Source organism: Juglans microcarpa x Juglans regia, chromosome 7D (genome assembly GCF_004785595.1).
Source record: "Juglans microcarpa x Juglans regia isolate MS1-56 chromosome 7D, Jm3101_v1.0, whole genome shotgun sequence".
Taxonomy (NCBI): domain Eukaryota; kingdom Viridiplantae; phylum Streptophyta; class Magnoliopsida; order Fagales; family Juglandaceae; genus Juglans; species Juglans microcarpa x Juglans regia.
In genome coordinates this window covers 137,077-152,466 of record NC_054606.1, presented here as the reverse complement: position 1 = coordinate 152,466, position 15,390 = coordinate 137,077, and the positions used below count along the sequence as shown (strand labels likewise).

Sequence of the window (15,390 nt, the reverse complement as noted above, 5' to 3'; positions counted from 1 at the left end):
TCTTCTAATTAATTCACTTTTCTTTTCTTTTCTATCACCGTGGTTTAATTTGGTTACACGACAACGGAGGATGGGGTGGTCACTGGTCAGACTCATCAAAGTAGTAGTATCTGAGTCTCCGGCCGATGCTAAGATTTAGAGCCCACCTTCTCTAATGGACTGACTTCTCCGGGACCCTACAAAATTCTGGGCTGTCTTGTCTTGTCCTCGATCTGGCCCAATGACCCAGAACTCGAGTCACATCCCAACCAATACCAGTGTTCTGCAATCCCAATTGTATGACACAACAATTCCCAAGTGGATGTTTGGACATTCATATATTCTTAAAATATTTTATAATTTTATTTTTAAATATTATTCAAACATAAAATAATTTTCTAATTCTAAATTTGTAAATTTTTCATCTAATTATTAACTAATAATTATTCAAATATAAAACGTAATAGGACTATCTCAAATTTCAAAAAAAAAAAAAAAACAAATCACAAAAAACAAATTTTTTTTAAATTTCACAACAAAAATTATATTAAAAAATTATATTCAAATAGTTTTTTTTTAAATTTTTTTTTCTCATTTTCTAAAATTTAATAAAATAATTTAATTAAAATCATTTTATTACTATTTATAAAATTTTAAAATATTTTAGAGTGTTTAAATGAAACCTAAGAATGGTGCTATACGAAATTTTGTGCACAGATTGTTCGTTGGCCGGTCAACATTGTGGCACTGCCACATCATTATACTACGTGGCATATTTTTTTACTATTGCTTACCTCACATAAAACACGAGTATTCCACCGATCAAAGATCAACATTTGATTGTATCGGATTGATGTGACAGCTTAACATGGCAACTGCCATGTCAGCCTGTGGACAATCCATGCGCATCCAGCATTGCTGGTTTCAGTGGCTAACAATTTTTCAGATGGGTTACCTTTTCTACCTTACGATCGTTTACCTACAATAAAAAAGATATATCCTAATATTAGTTTCATGAAAAATCATAATAAAATAATTATATATAAAATTAAAAACACAACTTAAATATTTATTTCAGATTATGATGGCAATGCTTTCATTGAATAATATTTATTTATTATTATTTTTATAATGAAATATTTATAATTTATTTTTTCATAGAAATTCTAAAGTATTCTTTTACAAGGTTGTTTTTCTTTCTAGTATGTAAGCTAATTTATCAAATTTCATGTAAAATTTAAATATTTTTGTATTGCCTTAAGCATATAATACAACAATTAAGACCTTAAATAAATTGTTTTCTTGCTCAACAAAGTGAAGATGATAAAACCTCTCAACTATTTTTCATGCAGATCATCAACCTCAAATAATTTTTCTTATATATACATAAGAAGCCTAATATTCTATGATACAAAACTTTAGGATCTATATTAATAAGTTATTGTTTATCCTAAACTTAGGTTTAATTTAATTTTGGTCACATCTTTTTATATGATACAAAATTTTGAGATTACGAAAAAAAAAAATTTAGAAAGAGGCATTTTTATGTATATTGAAATTTTATAAAAATCTAGAGCGCATATAGAGATTATAAATTTTTCTTGGGAGTATTTTCTATATACATAGAATTATGAATAAAATTGAAGGGTTATATTGGATTTCCAAGAATGAATCTTCATAGGTAAAAATTGTTGGGTTGTCTAGTTAGTCAATTAGTTGTACTAGCTCGATCACAGTAGTTGGAATTTGTTAAGAATTTAATGCAGTCGTATAAATAATCCATGTCAGCGTAATATCAACTTTATCAACCCCTAGGGGTTGGCTCAAGTGAGAAAGGCCTTAGGTTTGGGGGCATGCTCCCCCCCCTCCAGGTCTAAGGTTCAAATCCTTTTGGATGCAAACAATCTCTAGGAACCATTGGGTTGGAGAGATTTTCCCCTTGAATTATCTAAGGTGCACTTGCGAAAAACTTCTTATTAAAGGCCTATGCACTCCTGTGATTAGTTGGGATGCTATTCCTAGACACCTAGTGCCAATAAAAAAAAAGTCAATTTTACCAGAAAAGTTAATTCAAGGGCATTTTGATGGGAGATGCTGAGTACCTCGAATAGTTAGTTCTTGGTATTATTTCCCCCTCTTTTCCCATCATTTCCTTTCTTCCAAACACAATCTTCCCTTAGAAAAATTACAGCAAACATCCCTTGAAACCTAGGGTTTATGACAGCAGATAACAGATTTCAGCCAATACCATCCATTTGAAATAACAATAATAGTAGTAGCTTCAAACATTGACCTTTGTGCTAAGAACCTCCAAACTGTAATCAGCACCTTTTCCATTCTCCATCGCTGGTCCTTTCGAAGACACGTGGCTGCTTCAAAGGGAAGGTTTCTCTCCAATCTGGGTATTTAATCAGATATTCACACTGCCTGGAAAGTAAAATCAAGCACAAATAAAATAAAATAAATAAATAAACAAACCACGTGTGGAGGTGACCTGACGCCACTATAATATTTATATTTTTCCTTTTCCTTTCCTCAAGTACCCAGTCAATGGTTATTTCATATGGAATGGTATCTTATCATGGCATCCAGCATGCAAACTGTATAGTTCATAAGTTCACACAACCAGTAAAATCCACCCTTTAACTTGGTCAAAGTACCTTCTTAAATTATCCACAAAATCTGGGCCCTCAGCAGAAGGTGAAGTAGAACACGTGAGGAGGATTTCAGAATCAGTTAGATGTCGTCGTGTCAAAGCAATATATCTTTGCCGAGAGGTCCTATATCACCGGAACGAATGGCACAAAGCATCAACAGAAATTGGACAAAACGAGCAATGAACTACATCAACAAATACTAAGCTGACTCCAATGCGAAGGATATTTAATTTCTTTTTGTGAAATCATCACTTGTCCCAAAAGTTTAAGCCAATAGGAAGAGGTAAATTTTATTATTTTATATCTTAACACTCTCTCTCACTTATGGACCAGACTTCCCCTCAATGAGTAGGCCCAACAAGTGGAATATTTAATTAAATAGGATAAAGTGTAGAGTCAGAATTCAAACTCAGGACCTCTGCTTTGATACCATGTGAAATCACTACTTGTCCCAAAAGCTTAAGCCGATGGAAAGAATTAGATTTCATTATTTTATATCTTAACATTTTTTAAGTGTGGAGATAATAGAGGTTGTGGTTGTAAACTATCATCTGACAATTTTACCAGCAACAGGAAGCAATTCTGAATTGATCAGTTCGAGTATCATATGTATCCAGTAACTTGCCGTTCCAACTGCAATCCTCATAGGATGCAGTTACTCGAATTCTCCTGACAATTTCATCCGGACATCTTGCTCCATCAAAACAGGCAGGGATAACTGATCCAGTGGAAGTTTCTACCTGAAAAAAATACAAGAGCCTCTGTTTTAGAATCTTGCTAAAAGGTTCAACTGCATCTACACATAACAATACAAGGGCTGCAACATATTGGCATAAAACCATAAGAACAAATGTATAAGTTAGTGATTACATGTCTTCATCATGCCGTTAAGTCCAAGCTAAAAACTGTCTCACACATGTAACTTGTTTAGTGATCATGAGAGCTTGCCATATGAGATTCAAGCTAAGACTGTTTGGATTTAAGGGCAGGTTAATAATGTGTTTCCTGTACCACCTTGTTTGCAGCAGAATACAACTAGTACTTTGCTAATACAAGTTAAAATTCATAGCTTGAAAGAAAAAAAAACTGTTCCCACCAAGTAGATCTTCAATCTATTTATATATATGCACAACCCAGAAAATAGCCAAGACAAAGGAATCAGAAAGTGTATGCTGACCGCTAACCCATTGAAAATGGGGAATGCATTCCCTTCAGAATCCCTTCTGGTGTTATGCCCAAGAATAAAGGCAGTCTGAATATGAAACTTCTCTCGTCTCGTGCACAAAGTTTCAAAAATTTTGGCACACAAAGGATAGGAATAACCCTCCAACTTTGCATCGCTTTCTGATCTAGTGCAAGACTTAAGAAACTGCAGAGAAAGTTCAACACATTCAACTTCAGTTATATGACTTTGAGTTGATAACTACATCTCTGAAAATTCAATAACAAAGATGAGGATCCCAAGCCAGACATTAGGTGAAACATCTTCAAAACCACCAACTAGATGCACCTGCATAATGTAATCATCGAACAGGGTTTTCAATCCATGTGGCAGTAATCAAGGTATATAGGTGTAACAATGAAACCATCATTTAGAAATAAAACTATAAAGGAAATAGAGAAGAATACCTCTAATTCAGCATCCAAATTGTGATCAACAACAAGCAATAACATCTGGAAGAGGCCCATATCTACAATATCTGGAGAATCCATATGAGCAACTGAGGTTCTGCATACAAGGAAAAAACATTAGAAAGACAGAATACCAAACACTGAAAATTATACCAATGGTTATAAAACATATTAACAAAACCAATATCCCAGATAAATCAATTCTTACATTCCATTTTTCCTGTTGTGAATAACAAGACCCACGCAGGTTGTTGCTTCATCGGTGCCAACAAACTTTCCATGTTAACAGGGAAAAAAGTAATGATGTTAATTAAAAGGAAGTCAGCAGGAACAGGTCTAGATGCAGAGCAGAAATGTGAATGCTAACTGGCACTGCATTGCTTTTTTTCACCATAAGACAACATTTAAGGTCAGAAAATTGTGAATCCCATTAAAAAAGTATTTCCAAATTAATATCTAAAAATTTAAAATTGGGGTCTCTTGAGTATTTAATAACAGAAAAATTTATTTCAGTTTTAAGGGAAAAAAATCTTCCTGTTAACTCGCAAAGAGAGTGGGGTTTGGAGAGAGCAACATTCTGGCAACAATAGAAGCCCCAAGGGTTGGCACAAGGGGTAAGGGCCTTGGTCTTGGTGGAAAGCTCCCTCCAGGTTTAAGGTTCGATTCCTCTTGGGTGCAAATAATTTCTAGAGGCCATCGGATTGGGGGAACTTCCCCTTAAACTACCAGATGTGCACTTGCAGTAAACTCATTGCCGAGGGCCTGTGCACCCCCAGGATTAGTCGGGATTTTGTTCTCGGACACCCGGTGCCAATAAAAAAAACATTCTGGCAACAGTAGTGGTATGATGGTATCACAATAAAGTACTGAAAAATAATTGTTGCTTGCAGTTCCAAAAGAGAATCATATTGCCCTGTATGCACAATATTCTTACAGAACTGAAAATAACACCAAAGCTTCAAATGAAAAGAAGCCATTATTTCCTTCCATTTTGAACATGCTGCGGTCACCAGTACAGAACTCAGATAACTACAAGAGTAACAAGAGTAGCAAGAGACTATACAATGCACAATGATAGGCATGAAAAAGAGTTAACTTCCAATTTGCATAACAGAAAGAGGTGGCCAATCACCTAGTTTAGATACATCCATCAGTATATCATTGCCATCCATCTAATCTATTTTTTTTCTTCTTTGTTCTATCATTCATTGTACCTTAGACTTTGGGGACATCAGGGTATGTGACTCACCAACAAGGTGACAAAGGTCGGTATCCATCTAAAATAGTTGTTCCTGTACATTGTAAGTACATGGCACGCAACAAAAATCACCAATTACCAAGATTCTCCTATTAAATTAATGAAAGGAACGGATAGTCCAGATTATGCATCTAGACATGGAGCTAATAAGTGTTTCTAAAGCAAATGCTACCCATTTCTCAAGTACATGAATGTTCAACATATTATACATTGTATACACAAACCCTTTTAAGCAGGGTCAAGAAGTTCATATTGCCAAAAAAATATATGAATCCAACTTAACATGAAAGTTCGAGAGAAACCACAGAAAAATTAGGCATATACACATATAAAGGCTTCCAATCCACTATTTCTCGTGTAAGAAGATGGAGAATCGGTGGATCACCTTCTTCTCCATTGTGATGTGGTGTAGGCTTTATGGGACAAGATTTTTATTAGGTTGGATATTGCTTGGGTGATGTGTGGTGGACCTTTTGGCTTATTGGAATAGAATTCAGGGCAATCATCAAATAGCGGCTGTTTAGAAGATGGTGTCATTATGTCTTATGTGGTTCATATGGAATGGAAGGAATGGACTGAAAATAGAGAACGTTTGTTGGTGGGGGATTAGAGATATATTTTTTCATACTTTGTTACTTTGTGCTAAGGCTATTGTATTGGAGGGGGTTAACTTTAATGATTTTATGCTGCTTTTTATAGCTCGTAGATTGTAATTAGGTGTTTCTCTCTTGTACACTACTTGTGTACTTGGGCTATGCCTAATTATGAGGATCAATAAATTTTCTTATAAAAAAAAATATTGTCAGAAATTTTCGAGTAGTTTATGGGTATTTTATGCGAGAAATTAAGAAATAAACACACATCGACAAGTGCAGGATCGACGGTTGCATATTCTCTTTGGAATGCGTAAACCCATTTAGTCTTAGTTGCTCTCTCCTGGGTAGATTCTTCTTTAACTGAAAAATTCCTCACTGGGATGGCCTTGAGAGAATTTGAGACAGATACCAGAATGGGGTGTTCCATCAAAGCAGAGAGGGTATCACTTCCCTGTTCATAAGCACAAGTTTACAAGTCCGTTACCTGCTCACATAATATAACACAGAAAGCCTGCGAGCATGTATTTGTCAAATAATATACAGATCTACAGTTTTTTAAAGAAATTTTCGTTTATGAGATAATGCGAAAACTTCTTCTTCTTCGATAAGTAAGAAAATGTGGGTATTTCAAGTGTCATATTTGCTCTATTATACATCCTAAATGGTGAAAACCAAACATCTCCTTATGTAGACAGAATATAACAAAAATGCGAATTATGACATCTGATGCTCACAGTAATATTTTAATCAACGGCATAAGCATACATTCTTTTGTAGCCAGTTTTGAAATTCAAAACCCAAGAAGAAGATAATAGAGAGAGTAAACCTAGCACAGTTAGCATCTCAAACTCTTTTTACTCGGCAGTATCTCAACAAATACGATCACAAACTTCAAGTCAAAGACCTTAAATTATCATGTTATTACGAACTGATAAATCAGTGTTTTCAGTAAAACAACTGATAGAGAACAGACTATTAACCCTCCCCAGATGAAAAATCTTAGAACTTTAAACTCCTACAGTGATTCTTTTACCACTACATTAAACAATATGCTACAAAACCATAAGGTAGCCAAGAATTAAACTTCGCCAAAGTCGTAACTTTTTCTTGCAAGGTTGGAAAGAAAAGCTGCTCTCACAAGCTGGAAGAAAAATATTAATTAAAGCAGTTGCTCAAGCCTTACCCACTTACACCATGAGTTGTTTCCAATTTCCCAAGACATTTTATAGGGATTTGGAGAGTATGTTTGCTCGATTCTGGTGGGGTCAGCATGGCTCTAAACGTAAAATGCATTGAGTAAGTTGGGCTAAGTTGTGTGATTCTAAAATGCGTGGTGGAATGGGTTTTCGTCATCTGGAGGTGTTTAATATGTCTTTACTTGCAAAGCAAGGGTGGAAATTGTTACAAAATTCTGAATATTTTTTTTGATAGTTAATAAGAGATTTTATTCCAAGTAAATAGGCATAGCCTAAGTACACAGGATGTATACAAGTGAGTACACCTAAATACAAGCTAAAGCAAAACAGTACTAAAATAAATTATTACAAATATTCCCATCCCTTATAAGATTCTTCACCCAAAAAACTTAAAGTGCTAAAGAAAAAATCCCAAAACTCCCCCATAGAGCATTCACAATCTTCAAAACACCTCCCATTTCTTTCTAGCCATAAGCACCAAAACAAACATAAGGGAATCATCCTCCACACTGCTGCACTGCCTCTACATCCCACTGAACCTTGCCAGCAAGCCAAAAAATCCACCACACGCATAGGCATCACCCAAGCAATGCCTACCCTTGCTAAAATCTCATTCCACAATATTGTCGCCACCTCACATTGAAGAAAAGGATGGTTAACAGATTCACCATCCTTCTTACACATAAAACACCAATCAACCACAAATAAACCTCTCTTCCTCAAATTATCTGTGGTTAATATTTTCCCAAGAGAGACCAACCAACAGAAAAAAGCAACCTTGCTAGGCACCTTTGCCCTCCAAATACATTTCCAGGGATAGTCTTTAATTCCTTGACTAATTAATGCCTTATAAAAAGATTTTACAGTAAATCTGAAGTTATTTGTTTGCAACCACAGCAGGCTGTCCTCTCTATTCTGATCAATTTTCATATCATATAATCTTCCCAAAAAATCAGATACCTCACCCACTTCCCAGTCCTGCACATCTCTGTTGAAATCCACATTCCACTGAAGCATGTTATTAGAAATCTTATAAGACTCAGCCACTGCAGCCCCTTTCTCTCTAGCAATACTAAATAAATTAGGATAAATGTACTTAAGAGCTGAATCTCCGCACCAAGAATCATGCCAAAAATAAATATTTGCCCCATCCCCCACTTTAAATTTTATGTTTTTAACAAAATCCCCCCATACTAACCGGATGGACTTCCACAAGCCCACCCCATACACCCCTTTAACTTCATTTGTGCACCAGCTCCCCCACATCTTCCCATATTTAATATCCACAATTTATCTCCACAATCGATTACTTTCAAAATGGTACCTCCAAACCCATTTCACAAGTAGAGCTTTATTGAAAAGCAATTTCAAACACCCAAACCTCCACATGAAACCGGTTGACAAACCTTGTTCCAACTCACCAAATTAAATTTTCTTTCCTCCCCACCATCCCACAAGAAATTCCGAAAAATCCTCTCTATTTTTTTTTGCAACCCCCATGGGTAAAGGAAAAAGAGAAATGAAATATGTGAGGAGATTAGCCAAAGTACTCTCAATCAAAGTAACTCTTCCCCCTTTTGACAAATAGAGTTTTTTCCAACCAGCTAGCAGCCTCCCAATCTTCTCAATAACCCCATCCCATATAGAAAGTGATTTTTGAGGAGCACCCAAAGGTAATCCAAGATATTTCAAAGGTAAAGAAGCTACCTTACATCCCAAGATATTAGACAATCAAAAATATTCCTGACCGTATCCACTGGAACAATTTCAGACTTAGATAAGTCAATTCTAAGTCCTGAAACAGCTTCAAAGCATAGCAATAAGGCTCTCAAAGCACGGAGATGATCTTGACTTGAATCACCAAGGATTAAAGTATCGTCTGCAAAAAGTAAATGTGAAACTGTAATGCTGCCCCGTAAGTCATCTCCCACCATAAATCCCGACAAAAAATTCCTCTTCACAGCCACTTCGATCATACGACTCAAAGCATCCATAACAAATACAAAAAGATAAGGAGATAAAGGGCCTCCTTGCCTTAGTCCACGGGAGATACTAAAAAAACCCACCGCAGTGCCATTCACCAATAAAGAAAATCTGGCCATCGAAATATAATGTTTTATCCACGAACACCACTTCTCTCCAAAACCAAATCCCCAAGTAAATAAAGAAAAAGGTCCCAATTGACATGGTCAAAAGCCTTTTTCATGTCCAATTTAACTAGGATTCCAGATTTACCCATTCTAATTCTGCTTTCCAAGCATTCATTAGCAATTAAAACCAAATCCAGGATTTGTCTTCCCCTCACAAATGCATTTTGAGACTTCGAAATAATCTTGTCCACGACTACACTCATGCTGTTAGCTAGCACCTTAGAAATGATCTTATACACCCCATTCACCAAGCTAATAGGGTGAAAATCCCTCATATCTACAACGCCCGCCTTTTTAGGAATAAGAGCGATGAATGTAGTATTAAAACTCTTCTCAAATTTGAAGAATGAATAAAATTCTCCAAAAACTTTCATAATGTCTGCCTTCACAATATCCAACATGCTTGAAAAAATGCCATAGAAAAACCATCCGGACCCCGTGCCTTATCTTTAGACATACCTCTAACAACATCAAGAACTTCCTCTTCCTCAAAATTCCTCTCCAACCAATCTGCACTAAGATGATCAATGGACTCAAAAGACAGCCCATCTAACTTAGGCCTCCAAGAATATTCTTCCCGAAAAATTATCACCTACATGAAGAACCTCAATAGCATTATGTCTACGGTGTGAATCAGCCATTTTGTGAAAGAATTTCGTGCATTTGTCACCTTCCTTCAGCCAAAGAATTCTTGATTTTTGCCTCCACGAAATTTCTTCCATAAGAGTGAACTTCTCGATTTCTGCCATTACCCCTTTCTTCTTCTCCTTTTCCTCATAGGATATTTCACCCTTCATCTCCTTTTCCTCCAAAATATGCAGCTGCTCCATAAGCTGTTTTATTTTATTTTTAACATTGCTAAGAACCTCCACATTCCATCTTTTCAAATCCTGTTTTAACACCTTAGGTTTACCAGCCAAAACAAAGCTTGGTGTACCAGAAAACTGATATGAAACCCACCACCTCCTTACCCTTTCAATAAAACCCTCATCCTCCAACCACATAGTTTCAAATTTAAAATATCTCTTTCCACTAATAATGCCCCCACAATCCAACATGATAGGATAGTGGTCTGAAACAATTCGCTGCAGTCTTTTGTGTCTTAACTCGGTAAAGAGTGCTTCCCAAGAAGCCGAAACCAAGAATCTGTCCAGCCGGGACCATGCTCTCCCATTTGACCACGTATAGTCCACTCCCACCATTGAGAAATCAACCAGCTGTAGCTCGGAAATGAAATCAGAAAACTTGGACATAACTCTAGAAATCATAGAATCCCCTACTCGCTCACAAGGAAAACGAGTAATATTAAAATTCCCTCCTATACACCATGGAAGATCCCACCAGCTGAAGATTCCTGCGATTTCTTCTCACAAAATACTTCTACTAGCATGAATTTGGCCCATATACACCAACAAAAGCCCATTCTACCTCATCATCCACATTCTTAAAGTGACATGCCACCCAAAATTCTCCCACATAATAGTCTACTAATTCCACGGCCCTCCTATCCCACATTACAATAATAGCTCCCAAAGCTCCATTTGAAACTAATTCAACCCATCCCACACGTTGGCAACTCCATAAACTATTAATCAACAATTTATTGACTATCTTCAATTTAGTTTTTTTAAAACAAATAACTTCACCCTTCCATTGACGAACCATATTTTTCACCCGGAGACGTTTCCTATAATCGTTTAGTCCCCGAACATTCAATGAAATGATCTTGGACTTCATCACAAACCATTGACAGCCCTTTCCTTGCCCTTTTCTTAAGAAAAGGCACTCCCTTCCCTGGATTTGTAATTAATAGTGCACTCCAATCTTTTTAACTCTCTCATTTTTTTATGCAGATCTAGCCAGAGCAGGTTGTCCAGCTTCTATGGCAATAAGAAGAGCTCTAAGCTGCTCTTCAAATCCTTCACAAGAGATTCCAACTCAGTTTTTGATTTCTTCTACCTTCCTCAACACCCAATCCGAAGAATTACTTGGCCATTCAATACCTAAATTAATAGTACACAAAGGAACAGGGTTAAGATCTTCATCTGATTCGAACACCTCCCTAGATTCACAAGATTCAGAATCTTCACCTCCACCAATCATCATCTGTAAGTCAGGTATATTAAATTGAGTGCAGGGAACCTTAGTAAAAGACTTCTCGCTCCCCCTTAACCCTTCACCACATTCATCTTCTACCTCTTTACCATCCCTTGGCACGTGACCTATAAAGGGTTCCTCAATCTTAGTAGCATTATTTGAACTCGAACCGGTGTACTCCTCAGAAGAACCTCCAACCTCCATCGCAACTTTCAGGGGCATACTCGTCTTCGGAATGCTACTAATAGAAACCCCATCACCCGTCGACCTCTTCTGTGAAGTCAGAGGCTGAATCGATGCCACCTCCTGAGTGGGCTGAGCCCTCTTGAGATTCGATGTGTTGAGCGACGTGTTCAAGTTATTCACTGTAGCAGAGCTCGTCCCCAAAATAGACCCACAAGATTTGCACCCCGCTAGCGACCTAGTTTGAGAAGACAGACCTGGCCTCGGAGCCACCGTAGGCTTGGGCTGGAACACAACTCCTTTCGAGCGAATGATATTTTGAGGCCCACCGTTCTGTTGAATCAAACACGAACCAAGCTTATGGGTTGGGTCTCTAACGAGCCCATCTCCTACATAAGCAATAGTGTCTTTTGGCCCAGGCACCCCCCCCCCCTCCCCCCTCACCTCAACTGTTTTATCTAATTTCCTACTAGATACATGACCCAGGCCCATAATTAGGTCCAGTCCCTCATCTATTGAATTCAACATTGAGTCCAGCCTGTCTTTCCATCCAAGTAACTCTGCCCGAATATGCCATAGTGACCCTTCAACTTCACCCACTTTCTTCAACATCGCGGGATGCCAACCGTCAACCTCATCATCAGAGAAATTTCATCGATTCATCTCCTTCAAGCCATCCTTCTTGATCCTTGCAGTTGAAACTGCCAAATCTTTCCCATTTTTGTTAATGTGACCAGGATTATCTTTAGCAAATTTCTTAACAGCTAACAAATAAGGAGCTTAATGAGAGTTAAAGACTCCTCTGTGCAATTTAATTCTACTCACCTCTTTTGCAGCTCCATTAACTCCTCTGTTTTCTGAGACAAGAACAGAGGAGCTTGAACCGACAAGCTCACTCGTTTTCTTCACAAAACCATCCCAACCACTTCCATTTCTTCCTTCAGGAATTGCAATGATTCCTTTCCCCTTGCCCGTACCCAGCTCAACCAGTTTTACAAACCTTCTGTACAAATTTTGACATATTTGGATTAGGAAGACTCTGTTTCCCTCCCTTCTAGTCTGATAAGGTGCTCTATTACCCGAGAATCTCAAACATTCCTTAACCATCCAGACCACCACATCTCCACTAAGGTAAAGAACCTTTGTGAACTTCCTACACTTCTCTATAATACAAAAGAGATTCCCCCTGTTCCTTCTGATCACAAACTGTTTTGCTTCAATCCAAAAGCTGCACTCCATCAAAACCAACCACCAAAAGCAAAAGGAAGAACGACAAAAGAAAGGAACTAGAACAGAATAATGAAACGAGATAAACGGAAATAGATTAAAGATTATTCCCAGCGAGAAGTGCTGGAAATAGAAGATGAAAAGTCATAAGAAAGAGGAAAGGAATGGACTTCAAAAGTCAAAATTCTGAATCTTTGCTGTTTAAGCTCTTTCAAGCTAAGTATTTTTCACAAAACTTTTTTGGACTCACAATTAGGGTGTAAGCCTTCATATGTATGTAGAAGCATTTATGCAGCGAAGAATATACTTAAACAGGGGTGTATATGGCAGGTGGGGAAGGGGAATCCATTAACATTTGGAAGGATAGATGGGTTTCAGCAAATTTGATCCCTTGTATCGAACCATCCTCTCAGTTTTTAACTGTAGACTCTACTATAAATGAGTTGCTTAACCCATTATCAAGAACCTGTAATATAGATTTGATAAGAGCTGTATTTCCTCCATTTGTAAGTGGCCAGATAGTTAGAATTCCTACTCACTTGCGGTTTGTAGACCAGTTTGTTTGGAGTATTCATAAAAGTGGAATGTATTCAGTAAAATCAGAATATCATTTTGCTTTGGAGTTGTTAAAACATGGAGGAAGGATTGGAAGTTCACATTCACAAAGCACTTCTGAGTTTTGGAGGAAGTTGTGGAATCTGAAACTACCAAATAAAGTGAAGAACTTTGCTTGGAGGGCATGTACTAATAGTCTCCCTACAAAGCTGATTTTGTTGCAAAGGGGTATTTTAACCAGTGGAATTTGTGCTCAATGTAATTTGCAAAGTGAAGACAGCAGCCATGCATTGTTTAAGCGTACAACTGTTTGGCAGATATGGACTTCTCAGTGCACTAATGTTTTAAGCTCTTGGATTCTGACAATGCTTTTGATGTTTTGCCATGGAATCTAATGGGAGTGGATATGTCAGTTGTTCCTATTTTCCTTACTATTTCTTGGGGTGTTTGGAAATATAGGAATCTTAGACTATTTAAGAATTCTGATAGTACCATCATGGATGTTGTTGATAATTGTCTTGGTTATGTGGATTGTTACAATATCATCAAACATAATCGATTGATTGTAAGGAAGGAGAAGGTACTTCAATGGCAGCCTCCACCGTGTGGTAAGGTGAAAATGAATTTTGATGGGCATTATTTAGAAAATCAGATACTGCAGGAGTGAGAATCATTTTAAGGGATCATAATGTTGCAGTTGTTTTTGCTATGAGTCGTAAGGAAGTGAGAATATTTGAAGATGATATTGAAGCTTTGGCTGCTTTAAGGGGATTGCAAATGATTCTCCATTTGGGTTTTTCTGGTTTGATCCTAGAAAGGGACTCTTTGACAGTTATAGAAGCTCTCAATTCAAGGGCACCTAATTTCTCTAAACAGGGGTCTTTGATAATAGAAATTCAGTCTCTTCTTCAGCGCTTTCAAAATTATGAGGTTCTGCATGTTGGAAGACAGGGTAATGAGGCTGCTCACTTGCTAGCAAGATATGCCATGATGATCGATGATACAGAACAATGGTGGCACTCTTGTCCAGAATTTGTTTCCAATAGAGTATTATTGGACGCTGACATGTAGATTGTAATCTGTACATGGTATTTCTTTTGTGAATGAAAGCTGACTTCTTATAAAAAAAAAAAAGGATGACATTTTTTATAGGTCATCAGCAAATTATATTAATAAGGCAATAGGCATAGCCCAAGTGCACAGGATGAGTAACAACGAACTAGAATTTACAACCGAAATAACGAAGTCATGGACACTTAGTCCGGTTCCCAACAGAGAGACAAATAATAGCTATGCAATTTCTTTCCCTTTCGGATTGTTTTTTCTGGGAAGCCAAACGAAGTGATGGAGAGACAAGCAAATAGTAAACAGGTGTTAGCATTCTCCAAATAAGCAGAAAGTTGTGCCAAAAAAAATGCACGAAAGGAGTGAAAATAAAGGACAGAGTGAAGAAAGTACCTGAGACGATGGGTCAGTGGAAAATGGTAGCCCACCAACAAAAATCATGCTTTTTTTTTTTTTTTTTTTTTTTGGGGGGTGCAAAACTCTGTTTAATTTGGAGGAGAAAGGGGGTGGGGAGGAGAGAGAGAGAGATGAACAGAATGGGAGTAGGAAGACTAATTTTGAGCCCTGCAACAGCCATCGAAATAGTGGCCCAGTCTACCGAACGGTAGTGTATTTCACTTTTTTTATTTTTTTATTTTTTATGTAGTTTTTAATCATCATAAATAGATTTTTAAAAAATTAAAAATTTATAATATTAATAAAAAATACTTTTTAAATCATTAAATAAAAAAAAAAACTCTCAGTCGAGACACAAATTTGAAATCAAATTCGAGTCTCAAAGCATTTTTGTTTATT

General features: G+C 37.0%; 1 protein-coding gene across 4 annotated transcripts; it reads right to left on the bottom strand.

Moving 5' to 3' along the window:
* Window positions 1-2,139: 2,139 nt before the first annotated feature.
* Window positions 2,140-15,188, bottom strand: LOC121239378 (protein N-terminal asparagine amidohydrolase). Of its 4 annotated transcripts, none has more exons than XM_041136623.1 (9): window positions 14,989-15,188; window positions 6,388-6,573; window positions 4,477-4,541; window positions 4,266-4,365; window positions 4,108-4,146; window positions 3,814-4,005; window positions 3,201-3,376; window positions 2,640-2,759; window positions 2,140-2,406 (listed from the first exon to the last, which is right to left on the bottom strand). In XM_041136623.1, the coding sequence occupies exons 1-9, from the start codon at window positions 15,034-15,036 to the stop codon at window positions 2,301-2,303; spliced, it is 1,032 nt and encodes a 343-aa protein (XP_040992557.1). In that variant the 5' UTR covers window positions 15,037-15,188; the 3' UTR covers window positions 2,140-2,300. The 4 variants fall into 4 exon arrangements, with proteins under 4 accessions (XP_040992557.1, XP_040992559.1, XP_040992558.1 ...); XM_041136625.1 differs by lacking the exon at window positions 6,388-6,573 and adding an exon at window positions 5,483-5,560 and having other exon boundaries at window positions 14,989-15,160; XM_041136624.1 differs by lacking the exon at window positions 14,989-15,188 and adding an exon at window positions 5,483-5,560 and having other exon boundaries at window positions 6,388-6,524.
* Between the last annotated feature and the right edge of the window lie 202 nt (window positions 15,189-15,390).

Coding starts and splice junctions, on each gene's coding strand:
- LOC121239378 (XM_041136623.1), bottom strand. CDS start 15,036: ATGATTTTTGTTGGTGGGCTACCATTTTCCACTGACCCATCGTCTCAG. Junction 4,542..6,387: donor TCGATCCTGCACTTGTCGAT/GTGTGTTTATTT, acceptor TAACATGGAAAG/TTTGTTGGCACCGATGAAGC. Junction 4,006..4,107: donor TTGAAGATGTTTCACCTAAT/GTCTGGCTTGGG, acceptor CTTTCTCTGCAG/TTTCTTAAGTCTTGCACTAG.